General features: G+C 43.4%; 1 protein-coding gene across 8 annotated transcripts in view; it reads right to left on the bottom strand.

Annotated features, from left to right (window-relative positions):
• The window catches only part of RAP1GAP (RAP1 GTPase activating protein), a 1,905,843-nt gene that overhangs the window by 325,527 nt on the left and 1,554,074 nt on the right, over positions 1-26,242 (bottom strand). For all 8 annotated transcript variants that reach the window (XM_069610366.1, XM_069610364.1, XM_069610368.1 and 5 more), the window contains one exon: positions 10,624-10,659. In XM_069610366.1, coding sequence (XP_069466467.1) covers positions 10,624-10,641 — 18 coding nt within the window. In that variant the 5' untranslated portion in view covers positions 10,642-10,659. The remainder of the gene's footprint in view (positions 1-10,623; positions 10,660-26,242) is intronic.

The raw sequence follows: 26,242 nt of genomic DNA, 5'->3' as shown, positions 1-26,242 counted from the left end.
CATGGCCACTGTGTTGTCCGTCATTATCAGAACACTTCTACCCTGTATTGACGGCAGGAAGGCCATCAGCGCTAGCCTGATTGTCCTCAGCTCCAAAACGTTGATATGGAGTCTGGACTCGGAGTGAGACCAGTGTCCACTTACTGAAAGATCTTTCTTGTGCACACGCCATCCTGTAAGGGAGGCATCCATCACAATTGTCATTTCCGGCCATTGTTGCCAAAAGTGTTCTCCTCTCATCACATTCTTTTGGCTGGCCCACTACAGGATATCCTGAGTGACCTTTGTCGGGACCCGAAGAAGGTCTGTCATTCTGCCGGAGAATTAAGACGATTGGGATCTGAGAATCAACTGAAGGGATCTCATTCTCAGATGGGCTTCTGGCACCAGTAAAATGCAGGATGCAATGAGGCCGAGCAACCTTAGGAAGTCGAAGGCTGGGAGATGTTGGGCACTCTGACATTTTTGGACCATCTACGAGAGATGAAGAGACTTCATTTCGGGTGGTGAAGCTTTTCCAGAGGCTGAATCCAGGTCTGCTCCAATAAATTGAAGCTTCTGGGAATGTGGCAAGTGGGACTTCTTGAAGTGCAAGGAGAAACTGAGCTTGTGGATAGTGGCAGGTGCAAATAAGTTGACTCTGAGACTGTTCTAGAGAACAAGCCCTGATTAACCAGTCATCCAGGTAGGCGTAGATGTGAATCCCCTCTCTCCTTAGACTTGCTGCCACCACTGCCATAAGCTTGGTGAAGACCCTCAGGGCTGAGTGAGCTCAAATGACATTACCCAAAACTGACAATGAGAACTGCCCACCACAATCCTCAGGTACTTTCGGTGCTTCTGATGTATGGGCACATACAAGTAAGCATCCTGAAGGTCCAATGATACCAACCAATCCCAAAGTCGAAGGGCCTGAAGGATCTATAAAAGAGTTACCATCTTGAACTTGTCCTTCCTGAAGAACTTGTTCAAGCATCTCAAATCCAAGATGGGTTGCACTCCTCCGTCCTTCTTGGGGATTAGGAAATAGGGAGAGTACCAACCCTGGTTTCCCTCCGCTGCAGGTACCAGCTCTATTGCACTTTTCTTCAACATGGTGAGAATCTCCTATTGGAGGAGCAGATCTGGAACCTAGATTTGGCTTTTGGGGGGCAATTCAGGAATTTCATTAAGAATGGGAGGCAGTAACCATTGGCTACCGTTTGTAGCACCTGTACATCCGAAGTTATGCTTCACCACCTCTGGAGATGTTGTGACAGTTTGCCTCCTATCACAGAATTGTGGGTGAGAGTTATTTTGCTGCTCCATTTTCAGCTGAGGGTAATTCAGTGGGTGTTGCCTGGGGTGTTCTACCCACTCTGTCTCTGGCTCCACGAGGAGCCCTTCTCTGACCCCTTTTTGAAAACTGTCCTCGTCTTCTAGAGATGGAAGAATAGGAACGAAAAGGGTGTCCTCCTCCACCCTTGTCCTGAGGGATGCACTGTCTGATTTCCAGCCCTAAAGATTTAGCTGCTGCTCTTGAAGCCTGCAGCATCTTTTCACCAAAAAGATACATTTCATCAAAGGGCATGTCCAGCAAACGTGCTTGGACATCTGCGGAAACCCTGACCTCCTTAGTCATGCCATGCATCTCAAAACAGTACTGGCAGCCATAGATCTACTCACGGAAGCCACAGTATCCAGACTAGATTGTAAAGATTGCCTCATGGCATCCTTTCCATCTTGGATTAGGTTTAAAAACCTATCTCTTTCTTCTCCCTCCAGTATATGGTCTGCTGCACGGGTAGCCACTCCCCAAAGGGGATGTGTGTACTTCGCTACAGCACTTGTAGAACTGCCCGATTTCAGTGCCATCCTTCCAGCACTGAACATTCTCTTCCCCAATGAATCAACCTTCCTTTCATCCTTGTCCGCAGAAGTTGAAGGGTAAACTGAGGACCTAGAAGATATTGTTGCTGCCTGAACCCCAAGGTTTCTGGTGTTGGGTGCCTGCTGAGGAAGGGAGGGTCTATTGAAGCTGTCCTGTACTTCTTTGTCAACAGCTTATTAACAGGAGCAATTGAATCTGGCTTCAGCCAATTTTCCATTACCCTCACTCTTAAAGTGGTGTGAAAAGGTAATACAGCAGTCCTACAGCACTGGTCCACTATATAAAATATCAGTGAGGTCATAAGTATCCATAATTGCAGTGGGTTTTGACCACCATAGATATTCAGAAACTTTACTGATTACTGATCTATAGGATGGATCTGCATATCCATCCACCTCTGTGTTCCCAAAGTCGGTTTCAGGAGATGTCTCCCAAATGCTGGTCTCTTTTAGTGCTTCCACAAGATCTTGCATTTTAGATTCTGGAGATATAAGCTCCTCTGGGACATTGGGTATTCCAAACTCATACCCAAACTGAGCTTGGTCTTCCTTCTCGAAGATGGACCCCATAGACCTAAAGAAATCTGGTTGAGGTGGGGGTTTGAAAGACTTTGTCAAGTCAATAGCCGGTTTTAAAGTCTTCGAAGGCACAGAATGCCCTGATGGCGTTGAGGGCACTGGGGGTCTCACCGACTTCTGAGAAGCGGTCAGTGAATGAGCTGAAGGCTTTAAATGCTTCTGTGGCTTCAATTTGATTATGTGCCTCAATGGTTCAGGTGAAGTACTCAACGGCTTCAACAACTTTAATGAAAGCTTCGAGATCGGAGATGAAGGCCTTGAATTATTTTCCTTCGAGGAGGAAGATGGCGATTTTATCTTATGTGTCGAAGAAGATTTCATCGACTTGTGTCAAGGAGCCTCTCTTCCCGGGCTCTGGGACACACAGGAAGGAGACACACGAGAGTGCCTAATTGTCTTTTTAGATGCAGAGGGGTGACTTGATTTCTCTGACTCCTTGAGAGGGGATCTAGGAGGAGCCTGTCTCTGATATGATATGATATGGTATTTGTAACGCGCCACAGCACAAGTGTTTCACTGAAAGATTACAAGCATTTTTAGGTGTAAATCTTCCCATTCTGCAGGAGTCCGAGATATTTTAGGGAAAGACACTTCATCAGGAGAGGAGGAAGAAGACAACGATGCTCGATGTCGTCGCCTCTTGCTCTTTTTGTAAGACTAAGATGACAAGCCTGGTGACCTTGATCTCGAGCATCTCTGGTGTTTAGGATGCTTTTTCTCGAGGTATACATCCCTCGAGTCGGAGGACGATTTTCCTCTTTACCTGCTTCAAGCTTCCCCTTCCTTTCATGCAAGGCCTTGACTGTCATGGATTTATACAAGCCACAGTCATCCACCCTGTCACCTATCCACAAACACTACAGACAGACATGGTTGGGGCCTGTAATGGACATTCCTGCCCCACAGTCTGCACACTAAATGAATCAGGTTGTCGGTGTTGTGGAGTAAATATCGGATCGACATGTTTCGGAAGTGAAACGCAACTGAAATTCTGTGCAGGCGATCGCTCCGAAGCATGCTAGGATGCAGAAAAAACAACTGAGGTAACAGTCAACATGCGTGCTTCATATACCAGCATCGACATCAAGGCATGACTCCACACTGCACAACCCTATGAAAAAACAATTCTGAAGCAAACTGCAAGCAGACTTGGATATAACAAAGATGAGGCATATGTTGAGGGACACAATCCATTCAAAGTGTTCCTTCTGTGTCTAGGATTGCTCCTGCATGATTTGGTTGAAGTCCAGTGCTAGTGCTTTCTTAGTCTAGATTACTGCTACCATGTTCAGAAAGCTGCTTTGAAACACCACATGGAGATACATAGGTTTGCCCGCTATAACATCATTTGCCCAAGTGTGAGAGTGGGATTAGCTCTTTGGTCTCCGAGTTCTACGATGGGTACTAACCCCTTTGATACATCTATTTCCTTCCTAGCAGAGTATTCTATTCTCGGTGCCACTCTCCATGAGAATAACTAGCCCTGAATCACCTGGTTCGGATATGTGTGTGTGGAAAGTGACGGCTGAACATTTCCCACTTGCCACTCCAGACCTTGTTGTTCCCGTCTGCTTTCCAGTTACCCGTTCTAGTCTGTGGTCAGACGTTTCAGACCATTTTGGAGGTGGAGCATTATGCAATAAACCAAATGATTAGGGTGGCCGTGAGCATGGCAAACACAGATTAAGGAGTGAGATTCAAAATGGTGCTGGGTATCCAGACTCCGGGTTTCCCTCTGCTCAATGGGCGTACATGAAGGATTAGTGTTTCCAATAGATGCCAAGACACATACCTGTGCACACTCACTGGAGTAGCCTTCTCTCCTTCTCCTGTAAAAAGAGAAGATGCCATGGGTGACTACAGGGCCTCACAACTGTTGCTATTCCGCCCTTCCACATCTACAGGCTCTATTGATGGTCCCAACTCCTAGAACCGTGCTTTAGATTCCTGAATCAGCAACGGAGCCTGCTCCCGTATTGACCCTGAATCAGAAATTGAACCAGCTCCTGAATTTACTTGCAGACAATTCCCTGTTTGATACTGCTTTCCAGTGCTCTGCATTCTCCAGCCCTGCCAGTCTACAATCTGAATTCCACTACCTCCCCTCTGCTCTCGTCATTGTTCCGCAGGCAGCATTCCCCTTTATCGTGCACATTTTAAAGCCACAGCCAGCTTCCTCTTTCCTGTACAGTCCACCTCCCCTGCCTTATATGTGCCTTCAATCCAACATTTTAAGAATAAGTTGAAAACACTGAACGTAGCTCACATTTATATACACTTGAAGCTGTGATTATGAGCTAATCACTTATGACTTGTTTTACTCTTTATTATGTTATTTTAGTGCCTGCAATATTTTATACTATGAGATGGTGACTTCCATTAAGGACGCCGGATAATAAAGTGGGAATGAAGCACTGTTTCTAGAGCAAGTGGCAGAAGATGGCAGCCAAGGGATAGAGGTCGATGAAGACCTCGGGATATTCTTATTTCAAGATGCTCGCTTTATAGCTCTGCGTCATCCTCGTTCACGGCGAATAGATTTCCCACGCCACCTTTCAGGCTCCTGGAAATGACAAGGAGGTGTTGCCCTCTATCAGCACTTATATTCCTTCTCTCTGTGGATCCTCAGCCCATAAAACTGAAGAGAAAAAATGCTTTTTATATCCCAATAGCCCCTTATTAATACGAGCCCTGGAGACCTCTGTGAAGAAGCTTTTCGGAAATAATTGAGTCATTCTGAAGGCTACCAGACATAAATTCAACTGGGACAAATGTAATATTACACTGCTCTCGTAGATGCCGGCAAGGTTAAAGTTACACAAAGAGAAGCACCTTGCTGACTGGAACACGATTTGCAGGCCTTGCTCGACAGAATGCAAATTGATCCAGGTCGATGACCAATGTTGAAAATTTCGCTCCCGGTTCCAGTGAACACTAGCTAGATGTCACTAGCACCAATTACATCATATGAATGACCTTTACAGATCTGACCAGGGAGCTCCTTGAAGACCAAAACATTTCTGTTGTATAAGGAAATTAGCAAATAGCCATGCAGAAGATAATTCTGCAAAGAAAGATACATGCATGTCATTTTCAGAACTACAGTGCATATGGGGCCAAATTATAATTTGACCGGTGCAGAATTGTATACCGGCACATTTCCGCACCGGCCAAAACTACATGTTTGCCAATGAGGTGCCTGAATTACCTCCAGCTAAGAACTAGAGGTGAGTCAGATTACCTCTAGCTAAAAGCTGGAGGTAAGTCAGGCACCTTACCAGCTAGAACCACCAGTATTACTGGCACCGGTATGACCAGTAATACCAGCAAAATCCCCCATGAAGTCCAATGGGACACCATTGAATGGGGATTTCCATCCGACACTCGTAATCCTGGGGTAATACAGCCAGACCAAGTGCTGGTATCAGTATTTCAGTTTGTTGGTATCCTGGTGGATTTACCACCAGGATGCCGTCAAACCTGTACGGAGCCCGCTATGTTGGCACCCATATCTACATAAGAGATAGTACACACCAAAAGAACCATATACCTACTTGACCCACACAGAACACCAAAAGTAAACTGTAAATGACCAAAGTTTCACACCAAATTTATCCAGACCCTACTGCATATGACAAACACTGTAAACCGAATCCACCCCAACATAAATAGCAAATGGTGCACACCAAAACAGCCCTGAATTGACTTGACAAACAATGCACACCCAAACTCCCCCTTACTAGTCAGATTGCACACCAGACTATCTCTAAACCTACCCAAATATTTCAAAATAAACTATAACAGACCAATCCCAACCTTACCAAGAAATTAAACATTGCACACCAAAACACAATCAATCCTAATTGGCAAACACCAAACAACCCAACCCCTACATGAAAACAGTGCACATCATAAGATCTCTAAACCTAATTGACGAGCACGGCACATTAAAACAACCAAAATGCCCACTAAAACATCTCTAATCCTAATGCACATACGTACCACCCCCAACATAACCCTAACCCAATTTGACCCATATTTCATGTCAAAAACAACCCTAACCCTACGTTACAAAAACTACACATCAAAATAACACCAACCATAATATTCAATAGTTGCCCTCAAACTATTCCTATGCCTTCTCTTACCCAATCGGATTCTATCCCAGATCTCTAACAAAACTGTCATAATCCTTATTCACAAACATTGCACAATAAAGCAGCTCTATCACAACATGACAAACAGTGCTTACCAAACAATCTTAATCCTGTTTGATAAACACTTCACCCCAAAAGCGCTTCACCCCATGATACTGTCTGGGTTTGATCATCATTCTACTCTAGAAAGCCCTTTCCCTCTGTGTTCTGTGGACAGATGGCCAGAATGCCCCACTTGCCATGGATAGTATCAGAGGAAAAAGACAATTTGGAGATGTGATGTGTTTAAAGAAGCAGGTAAACATTTGGGGGATCATATTATAACATGTGCAAAATGCATTCCGGGGGAGCACCAATGCATGCACTTATGCACTGTTCTTCCCCTGCCTGCAATTGTCAACTTTTGCCACACAGAGTGCAAAAGCAAAGAGTAAAACAGGGCAAAAACACCTTTATTCTTGAAACGATGGCTTTATTGTTGCAGCTAAGGTGAGGTAAGTTTTGATACGAATAACCTGGAATTTGTCCTGTCTGTGAAGCCTGGGGTATGTGTTAGTGTGTCCGCTAGCATACACTTGAAATACTTGTGTACAGGCACGTTATAAATGCCACATCATATCATATCATGTGACATCATACAAGTATAATGTAGTTTCATGATTGATGTAAATTATGCATGTCAATGTGTAATTTTTTCAGGTGAGAACATATGTCTTGAAAAATCCAATTGTTCCATGTAGTGTTTCAAAGAACAAAAAGAATAACCCTGTATGCAAGTAAAAGGTATGGTGTGATGGTGGAATAAACATATATTTCACAGGCCTGACTTAGACGAGCTGTTAATTTAAAGGCTTTTCATTGGAACGACCATAGTGTGGAAGAAGATGAGCCAGTAGAATGAGGGGGACCGATGTGATCACTTCTAAAAAACAAAAAAAAAAAACCTATTTTTTCTACTAATATTTCCTCGCAATTATATGCAGGGGAGACCCCCTGCACCTCTCCATAATCACTGTATATTTTTATAACCCTAACCCCCCACCCCCACTACATAGACTTGTGGGGTACTGTGCATCTCGAAATTCGGGATTTTGGTCTTCAACATTTTTTCATGCTCAGTGACTGACTGGTAACGAGTGAGGGCATATAGTCGTAGCTAGTTGACAGTAGTTTGGGAAGGATAAGGGTCTTTTCAAAAGGATATCATGGCTAGTACGCATGTCTGTAATATAGATGTTTGTGCCATTAGATGTTATATTTATCTTTCTGTATTTTGTACAAATATGTTTCAACACTTTTGTACAGGCACGTTATAAATGCAATATCATATCATGTGAAAAAAAAAATATTTGTATGTTTAAATATTGGGGGTGTCAATTGAGCACCACTATGCCCAGCATTTTCAGGGACATGCGTAACACAATGAAAGCAACGAACATTGTGTCTCTTCATTGCGTGTTGTGAATAGCTATGTAAGGCGAAAGGGCAGATTCAATTTCGTAATTAATCTACATAGTTAGAAATTGCCTAAAACTATTTACTTAGGCCAAGTGATGGGCACATTCCGAGACTTGATGAAGAGATGTCGCCAAGTAATGGGTCAGGGTGCCAAAAGTGTTAATATCTATCTATCTATCTATCTATCTATCTATCTATCTATCTATCTATCTATCTATCTATCTATCTATCTATCTATCTATCTATCTATATTATTTTTTGTATAGCGCCCAATCGCCCATAGGCCTCTAAGCACTCACATAGACGGACAACAGAAAACATATCTCAAGCCGAGGAGAAGCTAACAGAATGATGACTTAAGGTTCTCCTTCATCAAACAAGTATGTCTTAAGCATTTTATTAAATATGGTAAGAGACACACTGTTTTTAATCTGAACCGGTGTTGAGTTCCATATCGCAGGAGCCCACTGAGCAATATTAGTACCACCTACTCTTTCTAGAGTTTTACGTGGTTGCTGAAGTTTATGCTTATCATTGGAACAAAGGTTTCTTCGGACGGGGGCCATAGTACATTTTTTAGCAAGATAGGTGGGAGCAGTACCAGCAAGGCACTTGATGATCATAACTGAACATTTGAATTGTATCCGTTGCTGGCTGGTAGCCAATGAAGTTTCCTTCTGGCTGCTGAGAGTTGTTCCTGTCGATTCAGTCCAAAGATAGCCCTAACTGCACCATTCTGTATTTTCTGCATTTTATTGGAATTGCTTTTAGACGTACCCATCAGAAGACTATTGCAATAGTCAAGTTTTGCAATGATTATTGCTCCAGCAATCAATGCTAAATTTTGTTGGGTCAAGTATGGTCGGATTTGCCATAAAATTAGTATAAAAGGCACATGTTGATTTTAAAAATGAGAAATGTTTCTTGTAAGAAAGGTGAGAGTCCATGAAAATACCCAAGGTCTTAACATGCTCTGAAACTTCGATGAAGCTATTATTAATCTTAATTTTTTTAATATTGTTGATCTAATTTTCCTATTTTCTGAGGTGTACCAAGTATTAGGAGTTCAGTTTTTGCTTCATTGAGCGCAAGAGAGTTATTTGCCATACATTTGTGGATAGCATTGAACACTTCATTGATTTTTTGCACATCTTTTTCATAGGAGCCTGACAGTTTAAATAGCAGCTGGGTATCATCTGCGTGGTTTGTAAATTGGACACCAATCTTTTGAAGCATGTCATATAAGAGTTTCGAAAATATATTAAATAGCAATGGTGACAAACAAGAGCCCTGTGGGACACCGCAGGTCAGTAATGTTTTCAGGGAACTAAAGTTATCCTTTACAACTGCGGCCAATCTTGGGCCTAGGAATGATTTAAAACAGTTTATGGCTAACGGAGAACATCTACCAGTAGTTTTCAATCTCTCGGCCAAAAGATCATGATCAATAAGATCAAACGCTGAGGAAAGATCAAGTAACATGAGTAGGGCAGTGTTTCTTTGTTCAATAATACTGGCAATGTTAGGTTGAAGATCCAAGAGAGCGGTTTCCGTTCCATGCTTAGCCCTAAATCCTGATTGCTCATTAGCCAATAGATCATTTGTATCCACAAACCTTTGGTATTGTATATAGGCAATCCTATCGATGATCTTGAGCAAAAAAGGTACTTTCGTTATAGGCCTAAAGTTGCCAGGAATTGATGGATCAAGGTTTTCCTTTTTTATGAGAGGCGTGATCAATGCTTCCTTCAAGTCTGCAGGAACATAGGCTTCTTTGAATGATTGATTCACGAATTGTGCTACCCAGGGTGCCTAGGTATCTGTAAAATCCTTGAATAATTTTGCTGGGAAGATGTCCCCTTGACAAGAAGGTGGTCTTAGCTTATGGATAACCTCCAGAACCTCTGAAACAGAGACCTTTTCAAAGAAGAAAAGGGCTGAGTGGCTATCCAACAAATCACTTTTAGTAAAGTCTGTCAAGTGGGGGGTATTCTTGTCATCAGAAAACTGTTTTTTTTTGGGCTTCGATCGCCTGTTGATGTTTACATGTTTTTTCAGAGAAACCTTTGTGAATTGCCTGACACCATTTGTCACTTTCTTGACAATTCCCATTCATTCCTCGATAGGGATTCTTTGATAAGGGATAGCACAAAACGGGGGAACTAAAGTTTAGTACATATGGACAGAAGATTGTGTTCGGCCTTTTGATTAAATTCTGAAGCTCCATTCAGCGATTTTCAAAGAGGTACTCAACAATATAAAATACATCTATAAGAAGTATACATAAAGCAATTAATTTATTCTATTACTAATTCTAGCCAAAGGATGGCACGAAAGATCACTTGACCAATCACTTGACCATCGGGGCCCATACTAAGGTTGTGCACATATTTTATGCCCATCGCCAAACATGCACCAGCTTGCAATAACTGCTGTATATTTCATGGGCGGGGAAGGTTCTAATCTGGAACTGATGGGGGCAAATAAAGTGCACAGGGGGACACTCTCATTTAGACAAGTCATAGACAAACTGCCAACGGAACCAGTCAAAGTCACTTACCTGCATCTTTTCAATCATTTCAAACAAGTCTGAGCTCTAAAAACAAAATAGAGAAAGACGTTTTATAATTTTGCATGTACCACATTGTGAAGAAACAGTTCAGTGCTTCTTAAAGTCTTTTAGGGCTCAGATGTGTCAACGTGGAGGTCATTTAAGGCTCCCCTGGTACCTCCCCCTTTCAGAAGCATGACTATTCAGAGAAGCCGCTGCATTCAGTCTGACTCTTGCTCACCCCTACAGGCATGCCAGAGCCCCGTGCCTGTGTTGGGATATATTCTGGCTTCCCATTGGCCCATTCTGATTCTGGCATTCAGAAGCATAACATTGACAAGAGATACTGCTGGAAACACATTACTGTTTTCCCTGGGAGGATGAGGTGGGATGTTAGGAAACATTAGCACCCAGGGCGAGGGACACAACCAATCAGGTTGCTTGGTTCACGGACTGAATCTATTGTTGCAAGCCCGCGTTCCAAGCAACCTGATGGCTGCTTTCCCCACGCTGCCATATTCCCCATCCTCCCTTCCCTTAATTTCTAATTTCCCATCCCTGCCACCCCCAACCCCACTTACATTATTACTTCAGCGGCGGTGCCCGCCAACGCTGTGGCTGCTCCGTGTCCCTACTGGCCGCCATGGAAATGGAAGTGGGAGCCCCGAGATCCTGATCCATAGCAGCCATCTTAAGAAATTATTTTGTTTCAATGAACGGATCGCAGCGGTATCCATGAATTGAAACAAAATACATTGCTCTTAGCACCCCTGGTTTCCAGAATACAAACCCAGGTGCTAATAGCAACAACCACTCTTTTTGCGGGCTGGAACGGGTGGTACTGTAACCGGGACCCTCGTTGGTCACCCAGGCCATTATCACCCATTCCAGCCCATGGAACGGGGGATTATGGCGCTATTTTTAATGTGATAAATGTTGTCAATGTTCCAAAAAAAGGTTCTTAACGTATCTACAAAACGTAATTAAGGCTTTGGTATTTACCCCATGATGGTAACACCTATAACATAGGAAGAGCCAGAAGCACATCTGATATGCAGGGCTCCCACAGCCTGGGCATCACCAATGCAAGACAGAGCACAGGCACATAGTCACACCCTACCCCTTCACATCCTCCCACCATCACTTTGGCCAGCCTCAGTGGCAGAGTAAAGCAGCATTCTTTGCTTTGTCACTGCACAGAAAAGAGCCAGCAGTTTACCTAAAAGACGAGCTCTGATAACCCCACACCAAACAACACCACTTGAGGCCACAAAAGCACTAACCTCCTACATGGTCCCAACAAGATGTCTCAGGGTGTCAATCCAATAAAATACCTAGGGTAGCAGGAGTTGCATCAGAAACCGTGTGACCCCCGCCTCCCATAAGGATATCACAGGAGGTGATGTCATGTGACTTTCTGGCTCAGATGACATAAGAAATAGCCCGAGTGGAGTATAAAAAGTCTGCAATAAATGTCAGATGAATGCCATAAAAATGTTAAGCAACCAGACAAAAGGCTTGTTTTGCTCCCAACCATTTATTAATAGGGGTGCTGCCATGATAGGTCAGTGGGGCAACCAGGGTATGCGAGAGGCCATCATACATCAAGGTGCCCTACAAGGATGCATTCATTTACTGGTCATTTGTAACATAACATTCTCAGTCAGGCATAAATACCATCTTCAGAGCAATTGGCAAGAGTGCTTTGGGAAGTTGAAAGAATCGTTTTTTTCAGTTGTATGGAATAGGGCTCTCCAAGGGAACATAGATTTTAAGAACACGATTTCTCAAATGTGTTCACTTCAATTGTTCTCATTTTTGTCACAAATATGCACCTTACTGTCCACTGGGTTTCAGTGCAAAGAAATTGAAAAAAGCACCAGTCAAACAGGAGTTATGCACTTCAGAGAAAAACACAGATAGATTTACATTTCTGACATGTGCAGTGTAAAAGTGTATATAATAACAAGATATATATGAAACACCTTCAAACATATACAACAGATGTGGTTCAAGCATGTTCATGGTATACAACCTCATATGCCAACATAACCCAGTGGTTGCGATTTAGCCTCATATGCCAGCTACAGTCCTCCTATACTTGAATCAACCTCACATGACCAGATATTGCCATCTGCAGAGTCACAGCCTCAAAACACTTGTGTATAGGCGCGTTATAAATGCCATATCATATCATAGGCCCCTGTACAACAATCACTTGCCCCAGGACAGGTACATATGCACTGGGCCTCATTATAAATGTGGCGGGAACGGTATGAGCGGTAAGGCACCAGCACCGTTCATACAGTCCCGCCGCATTACGAGTTCTGCTTGCGGATTCCTGACAGCTCACCAGGTCTTACCTGGAAGGCTGTGTGGCACCAGCGAGCAAAACTTGTGATTGCACCGGCACCATTATCAACGGTGCCGGTGCATCCATACTCCCCACCCCCATTCTGCCCTATGGGGCAGAATGTGGATTGTGAGCCCGGCAATACCGCCACGCGCGAAGGGGCAATTACTGGCCCATTCAACTCGCAATGGGCCGGTTATTGCCCAATCGCGGGTGCCGGGGCCGGTAGCGAGCATGGCGGTAGCCGTGCCTGGCTTACAGGCACGGCTACCGCCATGCTCGTAATGAGGCCAACTGTGTCAGAGTAAGAACCAGAATGCTACTGTTAGCAACTGCCAGGGCACTACAGCTTCTGCCCCTCATAACCCATCATTAAAAGCCATACTTAAAGCCAACTCCATGACAGATTAAGGAGAGCCAGTCTCGGCAAGCCCATCGTAAACAGTATTTCTGGAGACAGCAATTAGACTCGACCTTTCGGAGCACAATGTGGTCGGGTAAGGGAATTAAAGCAAACCTTTGAGCTTCATGTCATCTCTACCCACCATCCAAGAATCTAGACACACAGATATATCTTCAGTCAACCAGGCCAACCTGCATTGCTTCACAATTAGAAGACACCTCGAGGTGTATGTTTGAATCTTTAGTACCATGTTATTTGATATGTTTTTGACAACTCCCCAGTGATTCAAGATATGATGGCCCTTTTCACAATAGTCTGTTAAGATTCCTACCTATAAAAAAAAAACCGGCAATGGTTGGGGAAGGCCAGCAATTGGTGTTAACCTATTATTACCTACACTAAAGAAAAAAACAAAATCAACATTGTTGGAATCTTAACATACCCACATGTTTCAGATTGCTGATAATGTTTTAATGAGTTAATCGTATTAAAAGGGCCTTGTGTTTTATTCATATATTGCTTTTGTTTTGTTTTGTGATTGAAGTCAAATTAATTGGTGTCAAATGAACTCTGAAGATGGCAGTAGGAGTGAATGTTTTTGTGAGATAATTCCTGGTGTAAATTCACTCTGCACTGTCATCTTCAGAGTACATTTGACACCAAACAATATCTACAATTCACCAAACCAGGCAAACAGCAATATATAAATAAACGCAAAGAACTTTTTATACGATGAACTCATTAAACCATTGACAGCAATCCGAAATATGTTGATTTTGTTTTGTGTTTAATAACAGGTTAAAACGAATGGATGTCCTTTCCAACGCTTGCTGACTTTTTTTTATAGGTAGTAATCTTAACAGACTGTTGTGAAAAGGGCCATCAAATCTTGAATTTGTGGGGAGTTGGCAACAAACACCTTAAAGACCGTGGCACTGAAGATTCAAACATATACCTCAAAGTGGCTTCATACTGTGAAGCAAGGCAGACTCCCCTGGTTGAATGAAAATATGTCTGTGTGTCTAAATGGTTGATTTTGTTTTTTGCGTAGTGTTTAATAATAGGTTAAAAACTACACTTGCCAACTTTTTCAAAGGGAGTAATCTTAACTGAATATTGTGAAAAGGGCCAGGATGTCGTGAATCAGGGGGAGTTGGCAAAACACACCTCATATATACATGTCCTCGTTACTGACCAGACTTCAAGTTGCACTTCCAGAAGACTGTTTTCCTCAACATTTGCCGGAGTCCATCAGTTAAAAATGTTATTTTTATTTGTGAAACAAATTTAAAACATCACGTTGAGATTCCCAAAATTTAAAGCCAAAAAGTGTGGCAGCATGACGCATTTTACAACGTTCTTGTTGCTTGTATATATATTATAGAGTGGCAAAATTCTAATGCCAACAACTTTTGACTTGCTTCGGTACTTTGGATGACATTTACATTTACCCCAAAAAATGGCTGTCCCAGGCCCCAACAAACTGGGAAGTGTGGGGATAATTCACTAAAAGGTTAAAAGGTTATTAAGATAACAATAAAAACATTGTTTTCAGTCTATTCCCATTCTTTTTCATAAAAACAGTTCTTTGATTGAACACCTGAAGCTCAAAACACTCTGGAAGGATTTGCACCAAATAAGAAACAACTTGGCCAAACAACCTTTGAAGTAAAATCGTCCAGTAGTTTTAAAAATATTCGACGGAGAAGGTGGCGCCCCCTTCACTCAAAACGTTTATGTATCTCCCACCCATGGTGCTTGCGGCAGAGAGGCATTTCATAAATGAAAATCCGCTAGATGCAAGAGGTTCACACTTTTATATCTGGGGACGCCAAACATGGAAAGTGCTCAAAATTACATCTGGAGGAGGAAAAAGGGTGCATTTATATCAGGCAACAGGTGGGAAGGTGGAAAGAGGACCACATGTGTAGTGGGGGAGTTTGGGATGTGCTGGTGAGCCCGTTAAGGGGAGAACAAGTTCGGCTATCGGGGGAATCCCACAGGAATCATGCAAGATTCTTGCAGTAATGTCGCAAGGTGCTCTCGGAAAAGAAAATTCATCACACAAGCCAAAGAGTGAAAGGGAGTTATGGGAGAGGGTCATGGAGGAAAAACACAAGGGAGAGGAGTGGAAGGACCAAGAAAAGGAAAAGAGGAGGGGGGCAATTGGTGAGGTATCAGGTAAGACTTACATTAAGTATTTTGCCGTTATAGGGGGAATCAGCAAACGTTACCGTACCATGGAAATAAAGGATGGCAGCATTACCGCGGGAAAAAAAGAGGGGAATAAAGCGTATAGACCACTAGGACTTGGCAATAGTCTTTTAAACCTTCACAGAGGTGGGATAAATATACTAGGCAGGGGGATATGAGTTTTTATTAATGATTGGTGTCACATGCATAGTGGACACAGCCGAAGGCCACGGTCAGTGGACCCTGAGGCCACTGGTTAAGCCCATCTGTGTTTTTTAAAATATTTTGGGTAAGATGGATAGCGGGCACGGTCAAAGGCTGTGGCATCTGGTCATGGCTAATGACCAATGGCGAGTGGATCCAGAGGTCACTAGCCATGAACTTAGTCTATGGCTAATGGGATCTGGTTAGGTAGTAGGGAGTGGGGTATTGGCCTCAGCCTCTCGTTTCGGGCCACTGGGCATGGCTATAGGCCTTCGTTCTTTAAAATAATTGGTTCATCATATACAGTGGCCATGGTGGAAGGCCATAGGCATGGCTATTGTGCCTCAAACTACAGTATAACAAAACGTTGGTTTTACTGGCAAGGCTACCGCCAAACTTTGAATGAGGCCCAATGCTTCAAGAGCACTGGTTCTCTCCAGGCTGGACTACTGCAACAGCCTCTTCCTCAATCTGCCGCTTTCCTCTCTTCGCCCCCTTCAACTAACACAGAATATGACTGCAAGACTTATACTTGGCCTTAAGCCCAGGGACCACATCTCTCCAGCCCTTAAATCTCTCCATTGGCTCCCAGTGGCTGCAAGGATCAAATTCAAGACCCTTTCATCATTCACAAGGCTTTCTGGGGCCTGGGACCCCGCTAAATCCAGATCTCTCTCCCTAAAAACATCCACGCTGGAGTCCTTTGGTCCTCTAGCTCCAACTATCTAAAGATCAGACATCTTTCCAAGCAGAGAGTGGGGGGTAGATCTCTCTCTTCGACAGGTGCCTCCCTCTGGAATGGCCTCCCTGCCCCTCTCACACGTGAACTGGACATCTGTATGTTCTGAAAGCTTCACAAGACCATGATCTTCTCTACCGCCTTCCCTCTCGCCTCCCTGCTCATGCCCCCACCTGCAGCTGCGACTGGCGGCCTGGTCCCTCATGAGCCATACAGAGCACCAGGCCCTCCCTGACCAGTCTATACCAGCACCCCCTCAACCAGCACTGCCCTTCTGGGCCCCCTTCCCTGACTAGCCTTGTGGGTCTGCCATCCCTCCCTTACTGGTCCACCTCCCGTCCTCGCACTTAGACAGTGGTCAGCCCCTGGTATCCCCCGGCACTTGCCCCCTGTTGGGTTGGGCATCCCTCTCGTGTCTGGTCCACCTCCTGTCCTCACACTTAGATGATGGTCCACCACTGGCATTCCATGGCACTTACCGCCCTGTGCTCCCCCCAGCACTTGCCTAGCCCCTGGGCTCTTCTTTCTCTCTCCCCGCCCCCTGCCTGTATACCTCCTCCTCTGACCGCTCACTAACCTCCCCCTGCCCCTCCCCATCACCCTGAACTTCTTATTACTGCACTTGCACAATACAAATGTCAAAAGGCCTAGTAGGACAATTTTTTCTGTTTATCTCCCCTGTCCCCACCCCCTTTTTGTCTTGTGGTGGCTAGAAAAACCTTTTGCTGTATAATGTGCCTTATAAATATTAATTAAATAAATAAATGAACAAGCACAAGATTATTCAGCACATTACCTAAGGACAACAGGCACAAACGCATGCACAGATGATGCGCATGAAGGCAGCATACAATTGACCACAATGGGCTCAGTCCAAATGGACAAACAGTACCCACAAACAACACACATAAACAACATGCACACATGGCATACCATTCAGTATAGCAGCCATAGACAAGCTATATGAACAACCTGCAAGGATTATATGCTTACTCGTGCAATCTATTCAACCAGAATGGGCCAAGACAACATGAATGACTAGTATGCACAAATAACACCCACAGCCAATACATGCCTGGAATAATATGCATGGAATACAATTCAGCCTAACAGTCATAGCAACAGGCTTAAACAGTACAAAACAATCAAATGCATAAGGAATAAAATGGGCCAAAGTGGGCACACACCGCATCTGCCACAAATATGCTGACACAACATGGACATACAGAATACAATTCAGCACAATAGACATAAGCAACAGGCTTGAACAACACACAATAACTATAGTCCTAAAAGCAGAATACAATTCACTACAATAGCAGGTGACAAAGTGCATGACATTCAGGATGAAAGAAAGTATGGATCTCGCTCTCTTTCTCTCACTCACTCACAAACTTTAATATACAAAAACTCAATGCAAAAGGTCTAAAGCTACAAAGCTAATTCGTATTGATATACCAATGGTAAGGTACACTCAATCCAAATGAACTATTTCCCTAATGCAAGCAAGCAATAAAAATACAAATGTACCATTAACTCATTTTACATCACTATTTCATAAGACTCAGCTTATCTATAAAATGAATGTGAGCTACCATGTGAGTTTGGACCATAACGCTAGCCTTCAGAAAGTTTGTCTACTTCAACTTTTAATATGTAGCAACGCTTTCTTTTAAAATTTGATTTTAAATTTTCTCATTGTTTATTTTTGTGTTTTTGACTGTGTGTACTTGTTTGTTTTTGTGCGTATTGTGTAAAACCAGAGGGTGTTTCACAACCCAGTCCCCGGGGATCCTGTACTCAGGTGGTCAGGGGAAGGCCATTGGTGTTGGATCCCAACCTTGGCAGTGGACAAGAGAGGGAGGATCAATCAGGTAGGGGGTTCTATGGGAGTGGGTGAGAAGCACCCAATGGTGAGACATGGTGCCCCCCTTTTTCCACAACAAATCTGGCCCCTATCTGTGCTCATTTTATGGGAAACTACAAGCCCCATAATTCCTCCTCACTTCATCTTAACAACAGTGAGCAATGAGGTCAGAAAGATTACCTCCGCTGACTTGCATTGACCCTGTCCCAGTAATGAGGCCAGGCAGAGTCAGGCATGTAGCTTTACCAATGTACACCTGCTACCTAGTAACATTCCTTGTGAACATAAAAGGTGGCGCACACAAGCACACTTTGTGCAAGGCTGGGTACGAGAAGAAACAGCTCTTCGGAGGCTGATGCAAACCTGGCTGGGGAAGTTGGAAGTTGAAAGTTGGAAGGCAAATAGGCTGATCGGCAGTTGAAAGGACCAAGAGAAAGCCAGACAAGATTTCCAAACTTTTGGGAAGCTGTAAGCGTTCAAAGAGTATCCCGAGTGAGCAGAAGAAATAAACCTTCAAGGTGCCAGAGAACGGCCCGCGACCCTCCAGGTTGAACGGTGGAGTTGAGTAGGAGTAGATTAGGTATTAGTAACGGCCTTGAGCTGCAAGAAAAAAATGAAAGAAATCCAATTAACACAGCCAGTGTTATCAAAGGCAACACAAGTCTGGTTGATGTTAAAGGGAAAGTGACTCATTTGAAAGTGGAAGGTTTTGCGTGTGCTGAGAAAACGTGAATGAAGAGACCAATTTTTGAAAGGAAAGGATACAAAGTAACAAAGTGGTCATGTGAGGCGAAGTTGCACATTCGAAAGTGTCTGTGAAAGGTTATACATTTTGAAAGATATTGCAGCGGAGATCAAAGGAAATAAAGTAACCGCAATAAGGAAAGTTGAATTAGAGGAAAGTGAAATATGTGAACTGGGAATATGCCAAGAGGGCAACATTATAAGAACGTTGGAAAAGGCCAAGATGGCAAGCTAAAGAGAATAAGAACTGCAAGTACCAAGAGGCATTGGTGGCGCAGAAGAAGATTGTGAATTGAAGGATTGTTTAGAAAGAGGAAGATGGTTGTGAATTGAATGATTATTTAGAAAGAGGTTGAAGTGGTCATGCAGAGGTCTATGTGAACTCCTTGCAGTTTTGAAGGCCTTCAACAGTGAAAAGATACTTTAAATAAAATGTGGGGAAAGGAACCCCCTCGAAGGAAAGACAGGCTTGAGCCCGGCAGAGGGAAGCCTGTGCAAAACTGTGAGAAATTCAGAAAGTGAATGTGAATTGAATATTGATGACAAGGCGGGCAAAGCCTACAGAAGTGATTGAACTATCCGAAGTTGAAAGCCTGAGATTGAACTGTTGAATTGTACCAGTAAGTCAAAGTGTGCAAGACTGATAGAATTGTGCCATCTACCTGTTCTTTGTTTTTTAAGAGATTGTCTAGACCCTGTGGGGTTGAACCTGGATAAGGGAGTTAGTGCTGAAGCCATTCTGACATTTCTCTTTGAGACACTATTTTTCCTTTTGTATTTGCTTAACACATTTGTTATCTTGAGAAGGAGGGCAAGGTTGGGTTTTCTTAATATAGGCTTTTTATTTTGACCAGACTGACTTAAACGTATTTGTTCTACCAACCCAACGAAAACTTTAAAGAAAGGTTTAAGGTTTTCGAAACTTGTATCCATTGTGTCTGTGTCTACTGTTAGATACCATGCCTTCTTCACAGTATGCTTATTCGTAGAATATTGTTGGTACTCACACCCATTTTTAGTGTGTTCCAAGTGTTTCCTTGATGCTTACATCCATTCCAAAAGTAATGTGTATGCTTACTGATTGTCGTCTGTGTGCTTGTACTTTACATGGACATGTTGTGTATGTTTCTTGTGTGTATTCCAAGGACGTATGAAACTAAGCATGCTCAGAGCATGAAATCTGTGCTTATTTTCATTCTGAACATAATATATGTGAATATTACATATTATTTGCTTGTATAGATGTTATGTGAGTATTGTTTGTTTGTCATCTGGGTATGCCATTGGTGTACATGTGCATATTATTATCTCATTACTATAGTTTGGATTCATCTGCTTATTTCCAATTCTTTTCCCATAAGTACTGGGATGAGTTTAGTTTAACTTATATTGGGCCCCTTTTAACCTTCCTGTATTTCCGCTCCCTGTATTACCTTCTGTCTTCAGGGGTAACATTGCCAGTACCTGTAGGACTTTGGACTCTCTCTCGACTTCTTGGTAGCTCTGCGGTTCACTTTTCACAACATCTGTTTCATATGCGTCCCTCTCTTGCCTTATGGATAGACTTGCAGCCCGGACTCGCTTCGGGAGTTGTTTCTCCCGCTGGTGGTGTCAGTGTCGTAGTGGGGCCCGGCTGCCCACCACAATTGCTGTGTGGTCATCCCACAACCAAACTCTTGGTTTCAACTTGTTTGGACTTCCCCTGTCCTCGCACGCCAGTGTCCAAGCATTTCTCATTCCATGCTGGCACTGCTCTGGCTTACACAGGCTATGTGTTGTGCAACAACTCCGCCTTCTTCGCTCTTTTATGTACAGGGGGCTTATCATCCCTTTGCAGCATCTTTGGCACAATCCATTGGAGATTCTGATTTACACTGATATCCTCTGTTTCTTGTTGTTGTTAATACAGGTTCAATTTATGTTCATGAAACTGATAATGTTCTGGTGTATTAGGTAAGTCCATATAAGCCATCTCTTGGAGGGCATCAGGGAGTTTCTCACAAGAACGGGAGTCCTTGTCCACAAAGGGGAGTCTCTCCCGGTGAGGTCCCACTTGCCTCGACCGCTATGGATGATGTTGCGGAGCAGGCTCACCTTCCTAGCCTCATTGGGAGGGCTCCCCCTGGGGTAGAAGGGACGAATTCCCTCAATTCATCACAATACATATATATATATAAACCTGTGTATGTACTAATACACACACACACATTTTCTCTTTCTCTGAATTCATTATAAATACATTTCATTTACTGTGCCACTGATAATGTTAAATGCTATAGGGTTTGTTTATGAATAACTCCCACCTATATAAACAGTTTTTTAATCCCTATGATTTGAGCAATCATTTTGTTTTTGCGTGCATATCGTCTTACAAAACAGTTCATTTACACGCTGCTGCTTTGTTGTCACTCTATGTGAGACTCTATCAGTGGATATAATGGATTTGTGTTTGATCAAGGCTATTTGCATGAGCAATTCACTACAGAGACATGGGTTGTGCCCAGCGCGCACGGTTTACATAAGGCTGCTTATACATATCTCTCATTACATAAAGATATGGACTTTCTAGAGTTTGTGGTTTACAAAAAGGACTGGTTGAATAAACCTTGCACTGCATGGTTAGAAATTGCTGGGAAACTATTTAGCTGCTAGTAATAGCCAAGGAGAGCCTGGTTGGCTTGACAACAACAGCTACCAGGAGCTACATTTGGCTCCACAGGCCAACTGATGCCATACAAATATAACGATACAGCATTAACACTGCACATTTAGGAATGGGTATAAATGAGCATTAGACACATCCAGAAGAACGTTAAAGCATATTGGGTCATATATAATTGACAAAAAGATATATTTTTCATCTCATGTAGGAGGTACATTTGCAGTATGCTATATAATAGCTCCTGCTTATTGGATGCCCAGGAGCTGCTTTGAGCTACTGCTAATCAAATCCTTATTTTGATCCCTGCACTGCATATTTATTTGGACTTTCCATAGTTTGTGGAATGCATAGGCAGCCCAACACATATATAGCTCTCAATAGGCTATTAAAGTATGTACTCAGTTGCAATCCAAATTTGAGGCAATCTCATGAAGTATACCTGCTTCATATGTAATCTTGAAATATGCTGACTGCATATTTAGATGTGCAAGTGATCTTGGGGAATGTGCTGACTGCATATGTTGAGGGTGTGTTGGCTGCAGGTTTGAGGTGATGGGGGATAAGGGTGCATGCTGATGTTTTGAGGATTATTAAATGCATCAGTGCAAGAATATATCCAGAGCTTGGAACTAGAAGCATCACGGAAGTGTATGTTGCCAGCATTACAGATTTGCAGCTTTTCCACACCAGACAATGGGTACAGGATTTGTGAGCCTTGAGCAAACAGTAGAATAATTTTTCAAGCCTGGATACTGTTGTCAAGACTGCCGATCACAATCGCGCAGACTGAGGGAGGGAGCATGACATGGCATTAAAGAACTCAGCCCTGAACGATCTGACCCAGGGAGCATAGGATGCCTTGTGGAGCAGGGCCGGAGCATGGGATCTCTAATGAACACGATTGACTGCAGGGTATTCATTTACCCGTTGAGTTGTGGTTATCTACTAGCTTTGTTCAATTGTTCTTTCATGTAATTGCAGTTAATCGGATTTGACATTGTCAGGGCCATCTTATTATTATTATTATTATTATTATTATTATTATTATTATTATTATTATTATTATTATTATTATTATTATTATTATTATTTCTATTGGATGTGGACCTTGCTTTGAGAAGCAATGGAGCCCTTTACAGAGGTATACAACAGTACAAATGCATAACGGAGTGCTTTTCTGAGGTAAGTATAGAACAGATATACAGCAGGCGTAGGATACAGAGGGACACAGAGGAGGGGTACAGCTGTATAGGGTGGCAGGGAGGAGAGCATTTAGCAAGTCAGGTGGCACAGGGCTGCAACATGATTACTTAGTTGTTGAGGAGGTGAGACTCCCGAAGAGATGGCGCTTGAGTTGTTTTCTAAATTTTAGGATCATGGGGCAAGTCTGATGCTGGCAGAGAGGAAGTTCTATATTCTTCGGACTTATGCAGAGAAGGCTTGGTTTCTGGTCCTTTCCTTTTTGCAGCTGTGGATTTCAAGTCTGCACGTGTACTGCCTTCTGGTAGTGCGCTGTGTGCTGGAGATGCGAGATAGCTGGGTGACTTGAGGATCCCTGCCTTATAGACTTGAAGGGAATTTGTGTCTGCAGTGTGAGCCAGTGAAGGTCAATGAGGGCCGGGGTGATGTGGCCCTATCTGTGTAGACCCTTGATGAGGCATGCAGTCACATGTAGGACACATCTCAGGGGCACAAGGGAGGACGATGGCAGGCCTTTGAGGAGAGCATTGCCCTATCCAGGTGGGATAGGACCAGCGCTTGAATGGTGTTTCTAAAGCTGTCTGGAGGGAGGAAGGGCTTGACTTTCCGCAGGAGGGAGAGTTGTTACCAAGCTGTCTGAGTTTTCTTAGCTATGTGTGTCTTGAAGGAGAGGTGTTTGTCGATGTGGAACCCGGGGACCTGGTGCAGGGGGTGAGCTCGGGTGTAAAGCCCTCAAGGTTCACGGTTGATAGCCAGGTCTGTATGTCTGGGTGTTCGGTGTTGTTGGTGAGGAGTAGGAATTCGGTCTTGGAGGGGTTGAGCTGATGGGGGTGTGGTGGGCGATAGTTAGCTAGGTTGTTCGGATCCCGAATGCGTTTCTTTAGTAGAGGGAGGATTTGTCCTATTTTTAGGGTCGATGGGAAGGGGCCTTGAGTTAGGGAGCTGTTGATGATCCCCAGGTAGGGAAGAAGAGCTTCGGCAGGGAGGGTTTTGAGAATGGATGCTGGGAGGATGTTGTCTGTATACGATGTGGCTTTGAGGGCATCCAGGGTTTCTACCGTGTCCTCTGTAGAGAGTGTCTTGAATGTTGCCCAGGGTGTGGAGATTTTGCAATATGGAATGGTCCAGTAGGATGGGTGGTTGCACCTCTCAATGTTCTTAATGTATGACCACCAGGAAACTTCTGGCACATTATGCAGTTTATAATAGAATTTGTCACATGGTCATTAGGGTTTGGGACAAAACAGTTGTTCGAAATGGTTGCTGCAAGACATTCTTTTGTGATGTGTGCGGATTAATGGAGCTGCTCCAGTGCTACTGTGAGCAGCTCAACAGGCATGGTAGGTTTTCCTGTGCTATCTTGGTGCCACACTAGTTCAGAGGGGGATAATGTACACTCCCTCTTTTGCCACAAATCCTGCTCTCCTTGCGGGGTGCGTCCCTGCAACTCCACAATCTGTGTTATAGGCAGTGTGTTGAAACCTTCTGTCATCACCCTGTTACATGTACATGTTTGGGGCAGTTGCCATGTCTAATGTCTCAGGAAAATATGCCGCCATTTTGGCTTCTGTGTCTGCAGATTTGTTGCCGTAAGAAATCATGTCTGTGCCTCTCGTATGTTTGGGCACTTGACCACTGCTATCAGTGATGGACGTTTCCAATAGCCTTTCTAACAATGGTGTATGCTGTACTGGTGTGTCATCTGTGTGCTGGAAGACCCACCTTTTCCAACATGACAATCCTGAATGTACTGTTGTCATCATGTAGGCGAGGCAGAGTTAGATTACACTGTCACTGCCTCATTCTCATTCTCCTCAAGTGCTAAAATCATGGCTACCATTTCTGCTGCCTGCACTGAAAAATGTGCTGGCAATCTCGCGCTTTTCACAATGTCAAACTTCCATTGGTCCACTGGCTTCCCCACTGCTGTCCCCCTATGTCACAATCCATTGCTCTGGTCAATCATCGATGACCGATCAATGAAAACAATCATGCCCCCTCCTAGGGCGTTTTCTTTGATGTGGGGTACTGCATCATTAAAATCAGTATAGGTAACACAATCACGTGCATAATTCCAATCTTCCAATGGTTTAGCTATGAACCTTGATGGGTACACTGTGTGACACCAAACAATTTTGATTGATGGATTTGAGAATATGACCATGTAACCTGATGCTCTCTGGGTTGTCAATGAGCACTTAGGCTTCTCAAGTATGGCAAAAAGAACATGTTTCTCATACAATGTTACTGAGCAGCCAATTGTAATAATCACTGACTTCTCAATCGCAAAGGCTGCTGCAGCCAATGCTTGTTCACGTGGGCAATGGCATCTCATTACTGGGTCTAAGATCTTGCTGTAATATGCCAGTGGTTTGTGTTCCAAGGATGTTCTCTGTGTGAGGACAGCCATTTTCACAACTCCATTTGAACGGGAGAACCAGAAAAAAACCTTCATTATAATCCAGGATACTAACACGGGAGCTGTGCTGATTGCTCTTTTCAATTCATCAAATGCAGTTATCATCTCACTTGTCCATTCTAAGTCTCTGACCCCATTCTGAGCTTCTTTTAATTTGTCTGAAAGTGGCCTAACATATGCTCTATAATCGAAGACCCACACCCTGTAATAATAGTAGAGTCCCAAAACCTGTTGCATCTCTTTTACAGTTTTCTGTCTAGCTGTCCTGCTGATTGCCTCTGCTCTTTCAGATGTCACCTTCCTCCCTTCTTTTGATATTATATGACCTATGTACAACATCTCTTCCTGTCAATATTGTAGTTTTTCTTTGTCCAATTTATATCCCTTTTCTGCCAAAGCTATCAATAATTTCACTGCATCATTCCTGCACTCTTTCTGTGTTGCGCTGCAAAATATTAAGTCATCCACATACTGTATGACTGTGCTGTCAGTTTGGACATCTCCCAGGTCCATTTGCAGCACTCAATTGAAGACACTGGGGGACTCACATTACCCTTGTGGTAAACAGGAATGTTGTAATCGGATTTCACGATAATTAAATGTTTTCAAATATTGTGAATCTTCATGCAAGAGAATGGAGAAAAAGGCCTTTTTCAGATCAATCACTGTGAAACATTGGGCTGTGGACGGTATGTCACATAATATGGTAGCTGGATCTAGCATGAATGGGAATTGGGCCTCAACAATTTTATTCCAAGGGGCGTAAATCTTGTATAAATCTCCAAGATCACCCTTGTGCTTTCTTTAGGGGGTACACTGATGTGTTACATGGTGATTCTGAAGG

Source organism: Ambystoma mexicanum, chromosome 8 (genome assembly GCF_040938575.1).
Source record: "Ambystoma mexicanum isolate Mex_15411 chromosome 8, UKY_AmexF1_1, whole genome shotgun sequence".
NCBI lineage: Eukaryota > Metazoa > Chordata > Amphibia > Caudata > Ambystomatidae > Ambystoma > Ambystoma mexicanum.
This window is presented reverse-complemented; position numbering and strand designations above follow the sequence as displayed.